The 17,585-nt window shown below is 34.4% G+C and overlaps 2 protein-coding genes across 2 annotated transcripts; one reads left to right on the top strand and one right to left on the bottom strand.

Annotated features, from left to right (window-relative positions):
- Positions 1–3,104: 3,104 nt before the first annotated feature.
- Positions 3,105–3,811, top strand: LOC137728389 (ethylene-responsive transcription factor ERF098-like). Its single transcript, XM_068467189.1, has 2 exons — positions 3,105–3,220; positions 3,373–3,811. Exons 1-2 carry the CDS (start codon positions 3,105–3,107, stop codon positions 3,809–3,811), a joined length of 555 nt encoding a protein of 184 aa, XP_068323290.1.
- A 5,437-nt stretch (positions 3,812–9,248) lies between these two features.
- Positions 9,249–9,883, bottom strand: LOC137727286 (ethylene-responsive transcription factor ERF098-like). Its single transcript, XM_068466152.1, has one exon. It carries the CDS (start codon positions 9,744–9,746, stop codon positions 9,249–9,251), a length of 498 nt encoding a protein of 165 aa, XP_068322253.1. The 5' UTR covers positions 9,747–9,883.
- Between the last annotated feature and the right edge of the window lie 7,702 nt (positions 9,884–17,585).

The following is a 17,585-nucleotide window of genomic DNA, read 5'->3' as shown; positions in this document are numbered from 1 at the left end:
TATCTTTTGAGAAAATGACAACATCCCTATTTTTCCTATTTTACCCTTACTTTTGATACACAATATTTACATAATGAGGGTCAAATGGTAATTATGTAATATTAAGAAAAATATGCCCTTATTAAGAGATCTCATCATCATTGTCTCATACTCTTTTTAAAAATTTTAAAAACTAATCACGCTCCTTAATCAAAAACAAAAAAGAAAATAAAATTGTTCACACACAAAATGATTAAGGACAAATAAGACAAGTTTAGCCAAATAAATTTGAGCACTGGACCAGTCTGGTGTTGAAACTAATTAGTGAAAGCCACTGTAAACTAAATTTGTATGTAAGCGCGCAAGATGACTTTTTTGTCCCTTACAAACCCTCGAATCCACGCTATATAAGAAGGCTCTGGGATGTGTACAGAGCCATTAATGCGAGTGAGAGTACTGTTGAGAGAGAGAGTTGTAGCTACAAGGCCATTGGAAAACTGAAGAGCAAGCATGGCGGGGAGAAAATCTTTTGTTCTTGCCTTGTTGTTCATTATCCTTGTAACTTCTCGTAAGTCCCTCCCAGTACATATCAATCGCTAATAATTAGCACATATGATTATAAGTGGCTAGAAACTTTAGCATCCACATCACGTGCCACTGATATTAGTGCCTATTAGTGTTTTTTTTTTTTTTTTTTTTTTTTTTTGGGTAACGCGCACGGTTAATATTCTTAATCTGCTAGATAATTAGCTCAATGCCTAGCAAAGTAAACTTGAGAACTCAATTCATTAAGTATTCTAATAGCATCTATATAAAATTTTCATATGTGCAGAAGAGACAGTGAAGCATAGTGAAGCTAAGACTTCTTGGTGGTGGAACGGGTACTTTTGCCTCCATCGTGGCGCAGACTCATGCCATAAAGCTGGTGGTATTGACTACCGATGCATCATGTTGCAGACTTGCAGTGCATCTGCGGGAGGCCTTGTCCTCGTCCTGCCGCTCGTCCCTAAACTAACGCTCATCACTCAAACTACATGCAAGAAACCCATGCCGCTATAAATTTTATGAAAAATAATTGTGCTACCAGTATTCATATACGTTACATATCATTAAAATAAGTTCATGACATTTTCATATTAGGAGCTAATACAATTTTATACTGTTTTTTAATTATTACCACTCATTATTACTGTTGAAGCAACCAATTGGAAACTTCGCGGGTACGAGGGTAACGTTATATCATTCCATGGTTTTCTAATTTGTGAATACTATGAAGCATTGAAAGTTCGAATTGAGACGATTATCCTATGATCTGTAACAGCAATGCAAGCCAAATAGCCTCAGTTTGGCAACAAATCTAACACATTTTTATGTAGTTTCATCAGTCCCAACTCAACCTCCTTGAACATATATACATTACACTGGTCTATTTGTTCCTAAATTAATAAGAGACTTTCTTGGGTACTCTCATGGCCGGCCTTGAGGGTAGCCCAAGTAGGCGCCCGTCTAGGGCCCCCACTTCGAAGGGGCCCCCAAAATTTTTTTATATCCTGTAAATAACATATAAATACAAAAAAAAAGTAAGAGATATCATAATTCATTTGTTGGTGCAGTGGAAATATTCGGCTTTCTTTTTCTTTGGAGTGTTGAGTTCAAAACACAGAGATGCCTTTTTTTATCACTAAATTTTTCTTGTTTTCAAATTTACTGCCAATCCATCTGTCCAACTCTCAATTCATCTGTCCAAATGCATATAAAGTTATAAAACTCAAGTCCCTTTGCAATCTTTTTTTCTTTCAACTTCCCAATCTCCCCATTTCTATTGAATTTTTAAACTAACTATCACATGATCTTGAAGATTGTACTTGAAGGTAATCAAAACTTTGAATTTATATTTTTCTTTTCAATAATTTTTTATTCAATGGATTGTTTTAGTATTCAATTTGTTAGTGTGATGTTGATTTTACAAAAAAAGCACAAGAGAAACAATTGACGTTGTTGAATTTATTATACTCATCAATCAAGTTTTATTGTTCTTTACTCCCTTGATCATCAAGTTTTGTTGTTCTTCACTCTCAATCTTAAACTCTTGACTACAAACATTTAGTACATTTGAGTCTAAAAACATGAGCCATTTAATGTTTAAGTAATGTTTATATTTATCTTCTTTTTATATTAATTTTTATTGATATTGGATGTGGAAATAGAATATTTATGTATTTAGCGAATTTTTTTTATACATATCAATCTACAAAGAGCCGAAAATCAGAGAATATTAGGGCCCCATTTTGAAAACTCAGTGGCCCCCAAATTCTCAAGACCGGCCTTGTGTACTTTTGAGTACCGGTTACTTGGGCATTTTAACTATTAGATCTTTGTTTAAATATATAAAAATCAAGATCCAACAGTTAAAGCATGCAGAGTATTCAGTACTCCGAAGCATAAAAAATTTATGTTAATAAAGCTAATAATACATTAAAAATTGATATTTTACTAGAAGTTATACATGCGTGCTCAATGCCTATAGAAATAAACAAAGGGAAAGTTCAGGAGGGATTCATTCAACGGAATCGATAGGCGTTTCAATATATAGGAGGAAGCCAGTGACAAGAGTCCGTTTTTGCTCATCCCCTATTACTTATATATGAACGTGCAACATATATAAATATTCAAGTTTAGGAATTATATCTAGCACAATAACTCGAGTCGAACAATTGTTTTGTTCTTACGTACAACCGTCTCGAGTGAGGAACCACGGATACACATGAGTTAGGGCTTTTGTGTACAGGTTTGGGACGTAGGGCGGTGAGTTGGCTACCTAGAATTGCTTCTAAAGAGTTGCCTCTTTAGTCTCTGCCTCCATCTTGGTGAACCGAGTATTTGGCAGAGATTTGTGAGTGAGGAGGAATTTCCACGGAGAAATTTAGGCTATGGCTGCTGTGAGGATGCTCATAACCCACTCCCTAAGACCTCTATTTATAATGGTCTAGTTAGGGTTAAGGTGGATGCTTGGGGGCTGAGCCAAGCCCCATAAATTTGCAAACCCCTTGTTATGATTATACAGTCTAGTTAGCCAAAACCCACATGTTTTTTTACTACCCTATTGAAGAAATCATGTAATCTAAATGACGCCACTACCCTTTCTGAAATTGGGAATTAAACTTCAAGAAAAAGTCCTGTCCGATACACTTAAAATTGACCCCTCCTTGAAAGCCATCATGCACCTTGATCTTCTATTCATGTAGTCATAATACTTTGCACCCAATAAACAATCTTTATCAAATGGCCATCTTGGTGTGATTTGTCAACTTCTACATATACCCAATTAGGCACCTGTCCAAAACCAGTATGCATAAATTCAAGAGTGAGGATTCAATAGTTTCACTTTACTAGGCCATGGAAAGAGGCCAAAGCAAAGGCAAAGTTAAAGAAGAGGGACAGAGATGTGAGGTATAGAGGTGTGAGAACAAGGCCGTGGGGGAAATTCGCTGCCGAAACACGCGATTCGACAAGGAAGGGAGGTCGGTTGTGGCTTGGCACCTTCAACACTGCTGAAGAAGCTGCAAGGGCTTATGATAGAGCTGCTTTTTCCATGAGGGGTGCTCTTGCAATTCTCAATTTTCCAAGTGAATATGGTTTGAAAGATGCAGGTCACTCTGCTGCTGCTACTTCCTCATCATCTTCTTCGTCTTCATCTTCTTTTCCATCATCTTCGAGAATCCATAATGCGAGTAGGACCGAATTCGCAAGAGAAATCTTCGAGTTTGAGTGTTTAGATGATAGTGTTTTAGAGGACCTTCTTGATTTTGAGAATAATAGCAAAAGTAAGTGAAGAAAAACAAATTAAATAGCATTCTTTCTTATTCTGGTTCTGTAATTTTAAGCTTCCAAATTGTTCCACACTCTTAACTTTTCAGTGCCATTTGGACTAAGTATTATGAATGTTTCTTGTTATTACGATGTGCTTTCAGTTGTTCCATAAACAATGCCAAATGCAGCCCCTGTGTTTCTTTGTTCCGCCAACGGTGTGGGATTTGAGTCGTTCAGATGAATGATATAATAAAACACTGGCGTCGACTGCTCCCATGTGAGCACTATGAAGATGGCATGCGTTGTCAATCTACTAAACCAACTGTTATAATGCTTTATTTTTTGTCTTAATCCAACATTTTTTTTTTTTTTTTTTACAACGTTGTTTTACACTAATAGGTAGAGTTTATTCGGCAAAGCTGCACAATGGAACACAGGCCCGGTTGGGTATTGCTTCCTTTTATCCAAAGATACTTCACTTTAAAGTAAAGCAGTAAAAAAATATTTGATAAAAATAAAATATTTTGTTTATTTTAAAAGCAATGACCTCCAGACAGTAAGGTTGCTTTTAAAAACTGTTTTAATAAAAAGCAGACTTGAGCTTGTAATGAATATTTTTAATTCCTATAATACACTCATTAATTTTTGAAAATAACATATTTATCCTTGTAGACACATGTTATCCTTAGATAACACAGTGACCACCATTACCATTACCACCATCATTGTTGTCACCATTGTCATTACCACCACCATTTTTGTCACCACCACCACCTCCTTTACAACCATCACCACAACCATACTAGCCATCATTACCAGCACAACTGCCACAATCATTGTTGCCACCACCACCAGCACAACCATTTTCCTCACAACTGTTGTCGTTATCATTACCCACACTATCATGCATGTCCAGTTTTAGCAGTATACATACAATTATATCATTTTTACATTAAAACTTACCAAACACTTTCACACTTCTTTTCATACTCATAATACTTTTAAAAATACAATTTATCAAACAATCAACTATTTTAATTTGCAGCTGATTATTCTTAAAGCATAGCAGAAATAGGTTTAAAAAAAAAAGCACACCAGAAGTAGGTTTTTAAAAAACGACAACAATCACAAACTGGTCGTCACAAGCAGAAGTCAAACCTAAACCATTGACTAAACCATATTTGAAGATTTAATGCCATAAATATTATTAATCAATAGTCGGGACTTTTTTCCTAATTTAGCAATTAAAATAGTAGAGTCACTTAGTACTAAGGTATAGTCATATTTCTTTCACTTGTAAGCGAGAGATCTTAAATTTGAATCTCTTAAATGACGAATTTGATCATTTATTTCCCACATGTTAGTGTAAATATATCGTTGTATAAAAAATAATAAATAAATGGAAATTAAGGAGTGTGGTTTATACCATATTTGTGTACCATTTGATGTGACAAGTGATGTGTACATATCACGTCAATTAATGAATTTATCTCATTGAATATTGATGGTATTCATCATTTGCCACATGTGACAGTACACCAATATGGTATATATGGTATCCCTAGCATTATCCTAATAAAAAAGCATATGAAGGTTTTTATGTCAGGACTTAGAACATCTTTATCATACTTACTATTCACGAGTAATGCTACGCTTACCATATTTTTTGTACCACATTTATATCACATCTCTAATAGAGATTTTGATTAAAAATAAAAAAATAAAAAAATAAAATAAAAAAAACCTAATAACTATAAGATTTCAGTTAAATTCAAAGTCTCCCTAATAATAAAGTTTTTTTTTTTTGTTTGAAGTAGAATGCAATATTCCATTCATTGGAAAATGGCATTACGAATACATATAGATTACGAAGAACTCGACCCCAAAAGGTTCTTTGTAAACTAGATATAAAAACATTACAATAAAACATCACCAATTGTAAAGCAATGAGTAGACTTCAAGTACTCATTGAAAGTTGAGCTCATTGAGAACTGCAAGATTACGCAGATTAATAAAATCATTAAACTTCCTATCTCAATATAATTGAAATAGGAAATACGATGCCCATGAGTCAAATTGAGGGTATTTTTTTCAAATCAACCATCATCTTGAACTTTTGGTTTCTTCAATGTAACGGAGATTTTTCATAAAATGTCAAAATAATTGATGGTAGACAATTACAAGGATCACTTCTATCGATTTTAAATCTGAAAGATCAAAGTGAGGAATTATGTCAATCTCAAGCACCATTTTGGCTAAACCCACATCTTCCTTTAGTGTAGATAATATCGTTTATTGAAGAAAAAAAATCATTTTGGCTAAAAAACCTTTCATATTATGACATATAAGTAATTTAATATTAAAATTTTTAGCTTGCTAGGGAGATTACATTAGTATACCATCTCATGAGGTAAGTGATGCATACAACTAATATTTAATGACATAAATTCATTAATTGACGTAGCAATAAGTACATATCATTTACAACATCAACTGATACACTAAAGTGGTACAAAAATATAATTGCTTCAACATTTTTCTACAATTTTAAGTTAAATGAGTTAAACAAGATGAAAATTTGTTGGGATAATAGATCATAGTTGTGAAATTCCGTTCCCGGATTTCACTGTTATGATCTACATATTTGTATTATTGAGATTTTACATTATTTTTCGAGAATTTATATTAATTTATTTGAAATTAGATTTCAATTAAACTAGTTACGAAGAGTGAAGTTTGGAAAATTATTATTTACTCGTTGACCTTTTGAGGTCACAAGTAACGTTTTCGAATAGGTCTCGAAGCCATGAGCGCATAGGCAAAAACCGTTTGCGAGTCCGAATTATAACGGTATAGTTATAGACGTTTGAAGTTGTGAAACTATAAATTGTGGGAATTATTTTAATTTCCACTTAGGAGTAAAAAGGCCCAAACACTTTTTGAGATGAAAGGACCGGCCATTATAAGTGGAAATGGGCAAAAAAATTAGATGGGGGGATTTGTTTCCATTCGGCTAACTGGGCACCACAACACCACATCTTCAGCCGATCCAAACTCAGCCATCTTCCACCATATTTTCAGGTAATCTTCAACCATCCCACACCTGCCACATCTTCCATCACCTTCTATCTTCTATCTCCACCAAAAATCAAGGGTTTTAAGGCCTAATTTGGGTAGAACTCCACGAGTGAAATTGGGAGTTCTCGACGACGAATTGTCGTTCCGGAGAGTATCACCATTCACCATCAACCTTAATCAACTTCCCTTGGACCCAAGAACTTGACCTAACAAGTTGTAGGGGCGTTGGAACACCGAGGAAGTCGAATTGAAGAACACCCACCTTAGGGTTTTCGGCGGTTCGTGGCCAGTTTGAGATGTTTTCTGGCCAAATTGGTCTTGGCCGCAGGTATAAAGTTTACTCTACTTGTTGAGATCTTCATTCTTGTAAAATTTGAAAATTTTTAGAAAAAGTCAAATTTTCCGATGTGTAACATTCGATTTATGAAATGTTGTTGGATGAATATATTTTCGGTAAGGTCCGCCACTTGAATATTCTAACAATTGACGATCTTACCATTGAATTGACACCAAATTTTAGTATGCTATTGTAGATATTGTTTACGGATCTTAGAGAATTACTAGTGAAAATCTAGTGGGCCTATATTGGTTAGATAGCGACTTGAATATATGAAATATGATTATTATCTTAATTTCTTATATGAGTATCATTTGTGAGTATAAATTGGTCTTATAATTATGATTTATATTGAAATGTGAATTTTATATATTTAGCCATAGACCTATGCTAATTAACTATGATTTGGCTTGTGTATTGATGATGTTTGTGATATATATGTGTTTGATTAACTTTTTAATAATGAGATTGATAATTATGATGAATGTTATGACAATTATGAGATTTAAATATTGTTTGATAATTATTTGGATATGATTGCCAACTGAATACCTATTTGAACTTGGCATTACTATCTAGCATGAGATGGAGATGGAAGTCAAGAGATGAGTTAGGTACTTTATAAGATTTTTAGTAGAAATAGTAATTAAGGGAATTCCTTGTGTGGTGCTCCATCTGACTAAATGTTGGGTGATATGTGGAATTGATAGCATGTATTTGTATAATTATGTTTAATGTGTGATGATGAGATTGCACCACGTAGTTGTGGTACATGGATGGTCCTGCTTGGTATATCCGTGATGGGGGACCATATGTATTCAGGGGTGATCATGCTTGGTATATCCGCGTGATCACTGCTTGTACGATGAGTTTATGCCTATGGTCCTGCTTGGTATATCTGCGATGGGGGACCATACGCATTCTAGAGGTGATGATGATGGGTTGTACTTGGTATATTTTATAGGCGATCATATTTGGTTTGTTTTCGTTGAGTGGTCTGGAATCCGAGGTTGTTGAATTTCGTGGAATGGCCTAAAATCCCATTATTTGGAGAATCAGGCTTGGCCTAACTGTGTCACTCTAGCCTTAGTTTATATATATATATATATATTTGTGTCAATGGTTTCGAGAGTTTTGTGAATTGAGTTAGAAAAGATGTTGGACGTCTGAGTGACTCCTTCGAGATTTTCTATGATTCGATTATGATTTCATAAGGTTTGAATTTAGAAGATATGAGAATGATTGTTATTACTTTGATCAAATTAATTAATTAATGCGGCTAGAGAATGGTTTTGTGTTTTGTCGGCTCTTAAATATGATGTATGTTGTGAATTGCAATATCATGATGAGACATAATGATTTATATGTTGGATGTGAGAGAAATCATGTTTTCATGGGGATTGGTTATGTAGCCTGAGTCCAGGAATTACATGTTGTCAGGTTATATTGAATGATTGGGGAATACTATGCTTTTCTGCTTGAACTTAGTGGAATAAACGTCTGATTTTGTGATAAATGAACTACAAATGGCTTGATCCCTATTTGAGGGTACGTAGGCAGTCTAACGAGGAGGTTAGATGCAGTCATAAGGTAAATGAAAATTTTCTTTGCAATTTGATTCTTGAATTGTGATTCACCATATTCCTGAGACGGGGTATGTGAGATATACGAGTAATTGGGTGACGTCACATGTCGATCCTGAACGTTTGTCAGGATCGGGGCGTGACAATAGTAACAATTGGGTTCCCAGTCCTGTCTTTGCAATGCGGTTCTGTATCAGTTAGCAAAATCCCCGCTTTATCAATTGGGTAGCGCATTAGTTTGGCAATATAATCATCTTAAAATTATTCAATATGTCCTCTTTACATGCACTCCGAATTAAATCAATCAAATAATTTCTTTGGAAAAAAAAGAAAGAAAAATCAACAGTAACACTTTGAGACTATTGAACAAAGGAACTTTAGATGATGCAAATTAAATGTACCCCTTATTTCCAATTTTTTGGGGGTAAAGAGTAAAATAGAAAAAATCAAACAAACAAAAGCTAAATATCAGTGAATTTTTTTCCATTATGTGTTGGTTGCCCCTGCCTATGATGATCTTCTTTTGTATCAAGAAGCTCCTCCAAGACATTGTTGTCCAAATACTCAAACTCAATAACTTTGTCTTCTTCTTGGCCTCTTCCAAAATTAATACTCCTTCCAGGATCAACACTTGAAAATGAAGATGAAGAAGCAGACGATGAAGACGAACATAAAGTGCTCAAGGAGCTTGAAGGGTTGTGGTATTGGTACTCATTTGGAAAGTTGAGTATGGCTAAATGGCCCCGAAAGCCGAAAGCAGCTCGGTCATAAGCCCTTGCTGCCTCCTCAGCTGTCTCAAATGTGCCTAGCCATAGCCGTGCTCCATTTCTCGAAGGGTCACGAATTTCAGCCGCAAACTTACCCCATGGCCGCTTCCGAATCCCTCTATATCGGTTTTGATCTCGTGCCTTCGGTTCTTTCTGCTGGTTATTCTTCTCTGGTCCTCTCTTCCCCTCCATACTAATATTTATTTTTCTAATAGAAAAATACTTTGATTTCAAATTTGGTGGCAAAATATGGGCTGTGGCATGCAGGATATATAGTGCATGGTGGTGTGGTCTAATAAATTAGTTTGGTCTAATCTGATAGGTGGTGTGTTGGAATGTTTTCTTTGAATAAGAAAAAGCAAATCTACCTTTCGCCATGAAAAACGCTTTGAGCACTTTGTGACTATATATAGACGTATTTTCATTTATTTTATCTATATATACTTTGATGAAAGGGCGAATATATCTATGACCTAAAAATCAATATAAAATCTCAAACGCAGAAGTAAATATACTCTCTTATTCACTTGAACTACAAGTCTCTCGCGACATTTGTTTACTTGATCCGGTGGTGAGGGATTGGCTGGCTGGCTGGCTGGCTGGCCAGAGGCAAAGTGTGCCATATTAATACTCTATTGTCCTAGTGTTGGGTGCCATGCCATCTTTGGCTTTATTTTACAATACATTAGCGGCCGTCACTGCCCCCAGGTTGGACTCTAAATTGTTTTTCTGTTCGGTCAAACGAATGAAACGACATATGTATTGCTTACGCTTTATTAACCCTAATTAATCCATATCCATTATATTGGGAACAAATAATGGACAAATCCAATTGCATCCATATATTTTCAGGACCAATGTTAAGAAGCAATTGCAAACCTTTCACATGCACTCAGAAGTCAAAAGCCCAAATCCAACCCCGCACTTAGAAATTGGGATTAGCCCAACTTAATATGTTTTAAAGACTTAATTGTGATTTGCTTTTGCTAAAGAAGTTAATTATTAATCAAGTTGCAGCCCACCCAAAACCTTTGGAGACATCTAAGAAACAACGTCTAAACCTATGACCTAACCCACTATCATCGCCAAATCTTCCAACCTAAAAAGTCTGAATCCACCAAAGTTGTCCTACCCATTACACCTTGTAGCCACTATTGAGAGTGCGAATTTTATACTGGAAAATACGAAATTTTGCAAAAATTTGTAAGGAGTTGGATCATGGCACCCAAATATATTTTCTCCGAAACTTATTTTAGCCCAACGGTTGAAGATGGGGTTTTTTTTTTTTTTTTTTTTTTTCTTTTTTTTTGTGGTGGGGGTGGGGTGTTTAAAGCTTATACTTTAAGCTTTATCCCAACCAATGGAGATGGTCTTATAGAGATTTTGAGAGTCCTTGTAGGGAAAGTAATCTCCATTAAATTGGAAAACTACGTAGGAGATATCTAATTCTTCTAGAATTATGATTACGTTGCCTAATCCTCATCCTAATTTGACTTGAATTAGGGTTTCCTTACTTGAGAGACAAGTAACAACTTTAATAGGCCTTAAGCCTAGTCTGCCAGACTAAGGCTATCAAAGGCATTCAAGCCCCATTCTTGCCACCTCAGGTGCCATGTGTCATATATGGACCCAAAAATCATGGTCCCAGAAGATCATGATCCCACTAGTTTGTCGTGTTTGTCGTCTTTCTGACGAATCTACTGGGACTCTTGCTTGTGAAGTTGTGATGGTCGATTGTGGTAACCGTATAGGGGTTTAAAATCATTTGTATTTGTGCGAAATATCTCTAGATCAAGAAATTGTACTCATCTAACACCTCTTGTAATCTTGTATTTGATTGTTCTTGGTAACGAAACACTTCATCGCTTTTATTTTAAAAAAATAAAATATAAATGCTTTTAAGATTCTGCATGATTACATGTGTAATTAAAATTATAAATAATTTTGAGAACTAATAATTGAGAAAATCTTAAATCTTGCTTAATGATGTGGCTGGCATAATCACTTCAGTAGCCACATCATGTGATCTATAAATATAATCTAAATATATAATCTTCCTAACATTTTTCATACTAAACAAAATACTTTTTGGAAAATTTTATTTGAACCAATTGAACCTCTTTCTACACCTAGCTTATTCTTTACACTCATATTGTTTTTAATTAAACTTTCAATATATCATTAGACCCAAATTTATTGCCTAAATTATCCTCACAAACCCAATTCAAGAATATAAATTTATCTTTACACCCATTTAAAATATAAAAAACTAAAATCAAATGAAAAGATTTGGGAAACATGCAAAAATAATGATGCAAAGAATGTAGCTGTTGGTGGTTTGGCTAATTAGAATTTAGATTGCAAAGCAAAGACTAATATATGAAAGCAGACATGAGGAACTCAGCTAATCAATGCTGTCTATTATCTAATTGTGACTCTCGAATTAAGTAGTAGCAGTTTGATATGTAATCCAATAACAAAAGCAGGATTTAATGGTTATATGTAAATTAAGAAGTAGAAGACTTGGTCAATGGTGTCCAAAAAGAACAACAAATACTCGGTAAACTTATACAGCTAATAGTCAGAATGTTAGTATATGACGTATAAATCAATAATTCAACTCTCGCATAAATAAATTCATAGTTTAGTTGAAGGATTAAAAATTTCAAAATCACCCTCCATCCGTCAAAAGAGCTTATTTTTTTCTTTATGCAAGCGTATTAAGGTTTTTGCCAGAACAAAACGCACGTTAAAAGTTACGTAATGGTTAGAGTTTAGTTATTGATTGTGAGTCTATTAATAAATCTTATTTTTCTTGTTAATTTTATTTTGCACTGGATGGTAATTATGCAATAGAGTAATAAAAATATTTCACATTTAAAGTATAAATTAAGTATAAAAATAAGCTAAATGGGTTCAAATAAAATTTCTCATACTTTTTTCCAAACTAGACATGCATACCTTTTTTCACCTTTATTCTAGCCATTCTTCAAATATCTCTCAACGCTACTTTTGGTTTTTAAAAGTGGCACATTTTTCTCTTTATACAATTTTATTTAAGTGAACTATTATGCTTAAGCCAAAGCAAAAATTGCACAAATAAAGAAATAAGATTTGTACTCTTTTTTTTTCATGTGTAAAAACAATGTATTGAAAAGGATCTCATTGTACCTTTACACTTTGGGCACTAAAAATTCAAGAACAGTCTTGCGTCAATATGTAGAAAGCCACCCTAAAATGGTGAAGCTTTTGAAATACTTAAAATTGTCCTCCTCTAATTAAGATTTTAAAAGAAATAATTTAATTTAAAAAGGATAGAATAGTAATTAACGTTTATGATAATTGAAGGATCCCCACATTTTACATGGTTTTTTTTTTTAGGAATAATTAGTTTTCTTTCACATTTTTAAAACAATAAATTTTAAAAATAATTTATTGAAAAAATAATAAAAATACCAAACTACAAAATGCCAATTGCTCACACTAGTATACAATCACGACAACAACCTTTTAAAGCTGGTCTCGAGCATAGCCACGTGAACCAACCGTCTAGGCACCTGCATCATTTCATTTGGGGTCTCTTTCTTCATCAACTAGTTGATATGTCACTTGATAGATACATGTCTTAGCCTAAGTAGAAAGATGGTAAATATATTTTTAGGCCAAAATAAATTATATATACTAAGATGTACTTGTTGATTCTCAATTTCCTTCCAAAACTTGTAAGAAGTTGTCAATTTTTTCTCTGAATTTTAAATTTAGCTAATTCCCGTCTTAAACTTTTATAATTGGCCAATTTCTTCCATGAACATTAATTTTAGCCGATTACCTATTTGAACTTTTATAATTGGGTTTGTTCTGACCAACACTAATAGCTCGTTTAGATATGCTTTTAAAATTAATGAAAGCGCTTTTGGTGAAAATGTTTTTAAAACCAATCCTTAGTAAAAATGCAAGTAAATCCTGAAAAAGCACGTAAAGTGCTTCCTGGAAGAAGCACATAATTGGTGCTTCTTGCAAAAAGCACTTTAAGTGCCTTTGGAAACCAAAAATATTTTCTCTAAAAGCACACCCAAACAAGCTATAAAAAGGATCAACCACCATGTGTATTTGTTGCTGTTTAGAAAGGGAGATAGCGGGTTGACAATGACTTCGAAATGATCAATGTCTTTCGAGATAAGACCTAGTCGGATCATGGGATTTTGAGGTTGCCTTTTTTGAGTTGCACTGTGATAGAGATTTTACCACACACGCAAACTGGTTAAAAACTCCTATATTACTTGCAAGAATGACAAGGTTGTTGTAGTATAAAATGGTTCTCGCAAGGTCGTTCTCCACAGGGATTATTAAATAATTCAAAACAAACCTAATTCCAATTAATTATTGTAAAGCAGAAAGTTGAGATGATTGGTTTTTATAATATACTTAAATTAAAACGAATTTAATTAATAAAAATAAACAAATCTGCAATATTAAAGATGAAGGGAAAAGAAAACTGTTTTGGAAAAATCAAATTAAGAAAGCACTAGTGTTTCACCAGTGTTTCACCATCAACTAGCAATCCTATGTATTTTTACCAATTACTTATGATCTACACATGCCACTTTGAAGGTTAGGTTTTCTTAATTTATATTGTACTTGGAACGTCCAACATAGAACATATATCTAACATGCAACCCGTTCGGACGTTCGAATTAAATCTGAACATGAAAGACTCATTATACTTTATGAAAACCCTTTGAAAAACCATGCAACCCTTAAGATGTAATGTTCATCTTAAGTGAAATTACAATTATTAATCACAAGAAACCAGCGTCAATTTCAGGGAACCTTTCGACCAAAACTGCATCAAATTACTTTTCTAAGGATCTTAATGGTGATCAGGCATTAAGACAATTAGATAGTTTTAATCAGGGTGATTAGTAATTCAAAGTGCACATGCAAACAATCATAAGCAATTGAATAAAAATTACATATTCATGCCAAGGCTCAAGGCTTCGCCCTAGCAAAAGGAATTAGTTACGAATATTCATAATTGAAATCATAGAAAATATTATTAAGAATAAAAGGAATGAAAACACCTTAAAGTAGAAAATCTCCAAGAACCCTAACCAAGTTCTCTGTCTCCCCAAAGTTGCATAAAAGAAAGCCTCCAAAAGATTAAGAACGGCCAAGCAATATGTTTGCTAAGCCATCACACAAACCCTAAAACATAGGTCTCTTATTCCAACTAGGATACTAAATAATAATAAAATAAAATAGAAAATAAAACCCTAATTAAATTAGGAGAATCTGCCAAGTACTTCTCTAGCAACGTTTTAGCTTCAAATCTTCTCCAAATCTGGCCCACAATAGCTTGTTTTAAGGATCAGGACGTTCTGAACACATCTCCAGAAGGCCATGAGCCCATCCGAGGTCATCTTGGGCTCCAAAAATGCAAGTTAAGCCCAAAATGTCACTATTCCAGCACTGCGCATTGCTCATTTATTTTATTGCTAGAAAATCATTGCTTGGTAGAAAAATCTAATACCAAGCAAATCTAATGCAAACAAATCTAATGCAGACCAGAAAATATTAGATTTTTCTACCAAGCAATGATTTTCTGGCAATAAAATAAATGAGCAATGCGCAGTGCTGGAATAGTGACATTTTAGGCTTAACTTGCATTTTTGGAGCCCAAGATGACCTCGGATGGGCTCATGGCCTTCTGGAGATGTGTTCAGAACGTCCTGATCCTTAACCTGTCGTATTCTGAAAAATCTAATATTAGATTTGCTTGGTATTAGATTTTATTGCCAGCAAACACACTTGATTTGCTTGGTAGAAAAATCTAATATTTCCCCAATGACTCTCTTGGTCTGCAACCTATCGTATTCCTCTTCCAGAATAGGTGGATACAATTTGTTCCGACCCTTATAGACTGAGAAAGTTTCCCAATTCGTTCGCAAATGCACACGCCATAAAAACGAACCAGGTTAAGAGGCTACTTCATGTTGATCTTTCCTCTCTTCGGTTTGTAGTTTTGTTTTGGGTGAAGAAACTTTGTTTTTACTCATCTCAACAAATTCATTATTGGAAACTGGCCAATTATAAAAGTTAAGGGGGTAATCGGTTAAATTAAAGTTTAGCAGAAACATTGGCCAATTATAAAAATTCAGGGGGTAATTGACCAATTATAAAAGTTCAAGGGGTAATTGGTTAAAATTAAAGTTCAGGAGGATATTGCTAATTATAAAAGTTTAAGAGGACTAATCGGCTAAAGTTAAAGTTCAGAGAGAAATTTGACAACTCCTTACAAGTTGGGAGGAGGGATCATTATAGCTTAGTAACAATTATTTTCCAAAATTTCCCTTTTTGCCTTGTTGTCAAATGGAGAACATTTCCTCAACCACTTCCTACTCCCTTGTCTTCATCCCCGCCTCATCTGTCAAACCCTCATCAATCGCCTCTTCAACTCCACCTCCCCCTTCACAAACTTACCCCCCTCTGGGATTTGGATTCCATCCGGATCCAAAGGGTGGGGATCTTAGGAATTCTTACATCCTAGTCGTTTATCGTACATTATGTGATCATAAATCATTTGAATTTTATTATTTAAAATTAAACACAAATAGTATCTAACGAAAATTGACCACACAATGTGCGATGAACGGCTAGGATGCGAGGATCCCTATGATCCTCACCATTTAGATCTGCATGGGATCTTCATCCCCCCCTCCTAATCTGACCCAACGTCGCCCCTCTCCCAAAGATTTTTTAAAAAATGCCTAATTGGATTATTAGTCCCAGTACTGATTGACAGTTGGAAGATAGCTCCTGCGGTAAAAAAAAAAAAAAAAAAAAACCTAGAAATTAAGCCCTTGTGATGAAGTCTATTATGATTTATGATAAAAAAATGAAAATTTCGTCAATTTTCTGTTAATTATTAGTACGTGAGTTAGCCCAATGTGCTAAGAAAGGTTTTATTTTAGCCTAATATGTGTGGCTCATGTACTAATAATTAACATAAAGTTGATGAAATTTTCAATTTTGATCATAAATTCTACAGACTTTACTACAATGGCTTAAATCCTAATTTTTTTTTTTTTTTTTTTTTACCGCATGAGGTGTCTTTTAACTATCCTATCACCACGGGACTATTAATCCTGTTAAGCCTTAAAAAAAAAAAAAAAAAAACCTAACGAACGCAGAGCTCTTCAATTTCAACAACCGCTGCCATCACTCAAACTTTAAAATCCTCGTCGAAATTGTTTGATGTCTACAATTTTGATTCCACTAAAATACAAACTCGCTTTGCTCTCTCTCTGCAGCACTACCCATTTCCCACCAAAATTTCATCTCAAAGTTTCCAAATTTCTGAAGGACTTAAAAATAAGGATTTTTCTTGTTTGGAATTAGAACATACGTCGTTGTATTTTTGTTTTTGCCTTAGGACTCTCCAAAATCTCATAGTTGGCCATGTCATATTTATACTACATTTTCTTCAAAAGTTATGATGTGCACAAGAATAAGTTCTCTGATTCTACAATGCACTGAATGCACAAGAAATTCTACACTAGTTGCATTTTGGATCAGTTTATTGTGTTCACTGTGAATCCTACATTCGTATGTGGCATGTTTCCTAGGTATGCATACCTCGAACTTTCTGAGAAATAACCTCTTTAATTTGTTCCCCTTACGTTCATGAGTGTATAGCGTGAACGAAATGTTCTCAATTCCAGTTCAACGGAATTAGGTTATGACCAGTGTTTGGGTTAATATTTAACTTTAGGCTTTAAGGGAAAGAAGCCCAAAAGGACTCAACAAAGGAAATTCTACCTGAGGCCCAGCACCAAGCCCAGATGCCTATTTCAAGACAAAATAATGGCTCCCCATTAAGTGCAAAGGATAGGTGCTTACAAGAGAAGTGACAACCGATGGAAATCCACCTACTCTCGGCCCAAAAGCACTTTCTGAATGGCAGAACATGTAAAAAAGGTGATGACTCACAACCCTTCAGTTACTTTCGAGTAAGAGAAGAAACAACACAGT

Source organism: Pyrus communis, chromosome 3 (genome assembly GCF_963583255.1).
Source record: "Pyrus communis chromosome 3, drPyrComm1.1, whole genome shotgun sequence".
NCBI classification, from domain to species: Eukaryota; Viridiplantae; Streptophyta; class Magnoliopsida; order Rosales; family Rosaceae; genus Pyrus; species Pyrus communis.
This window is presented reverse-complemented; position numbering and strand designations above follow the sequence as displayed.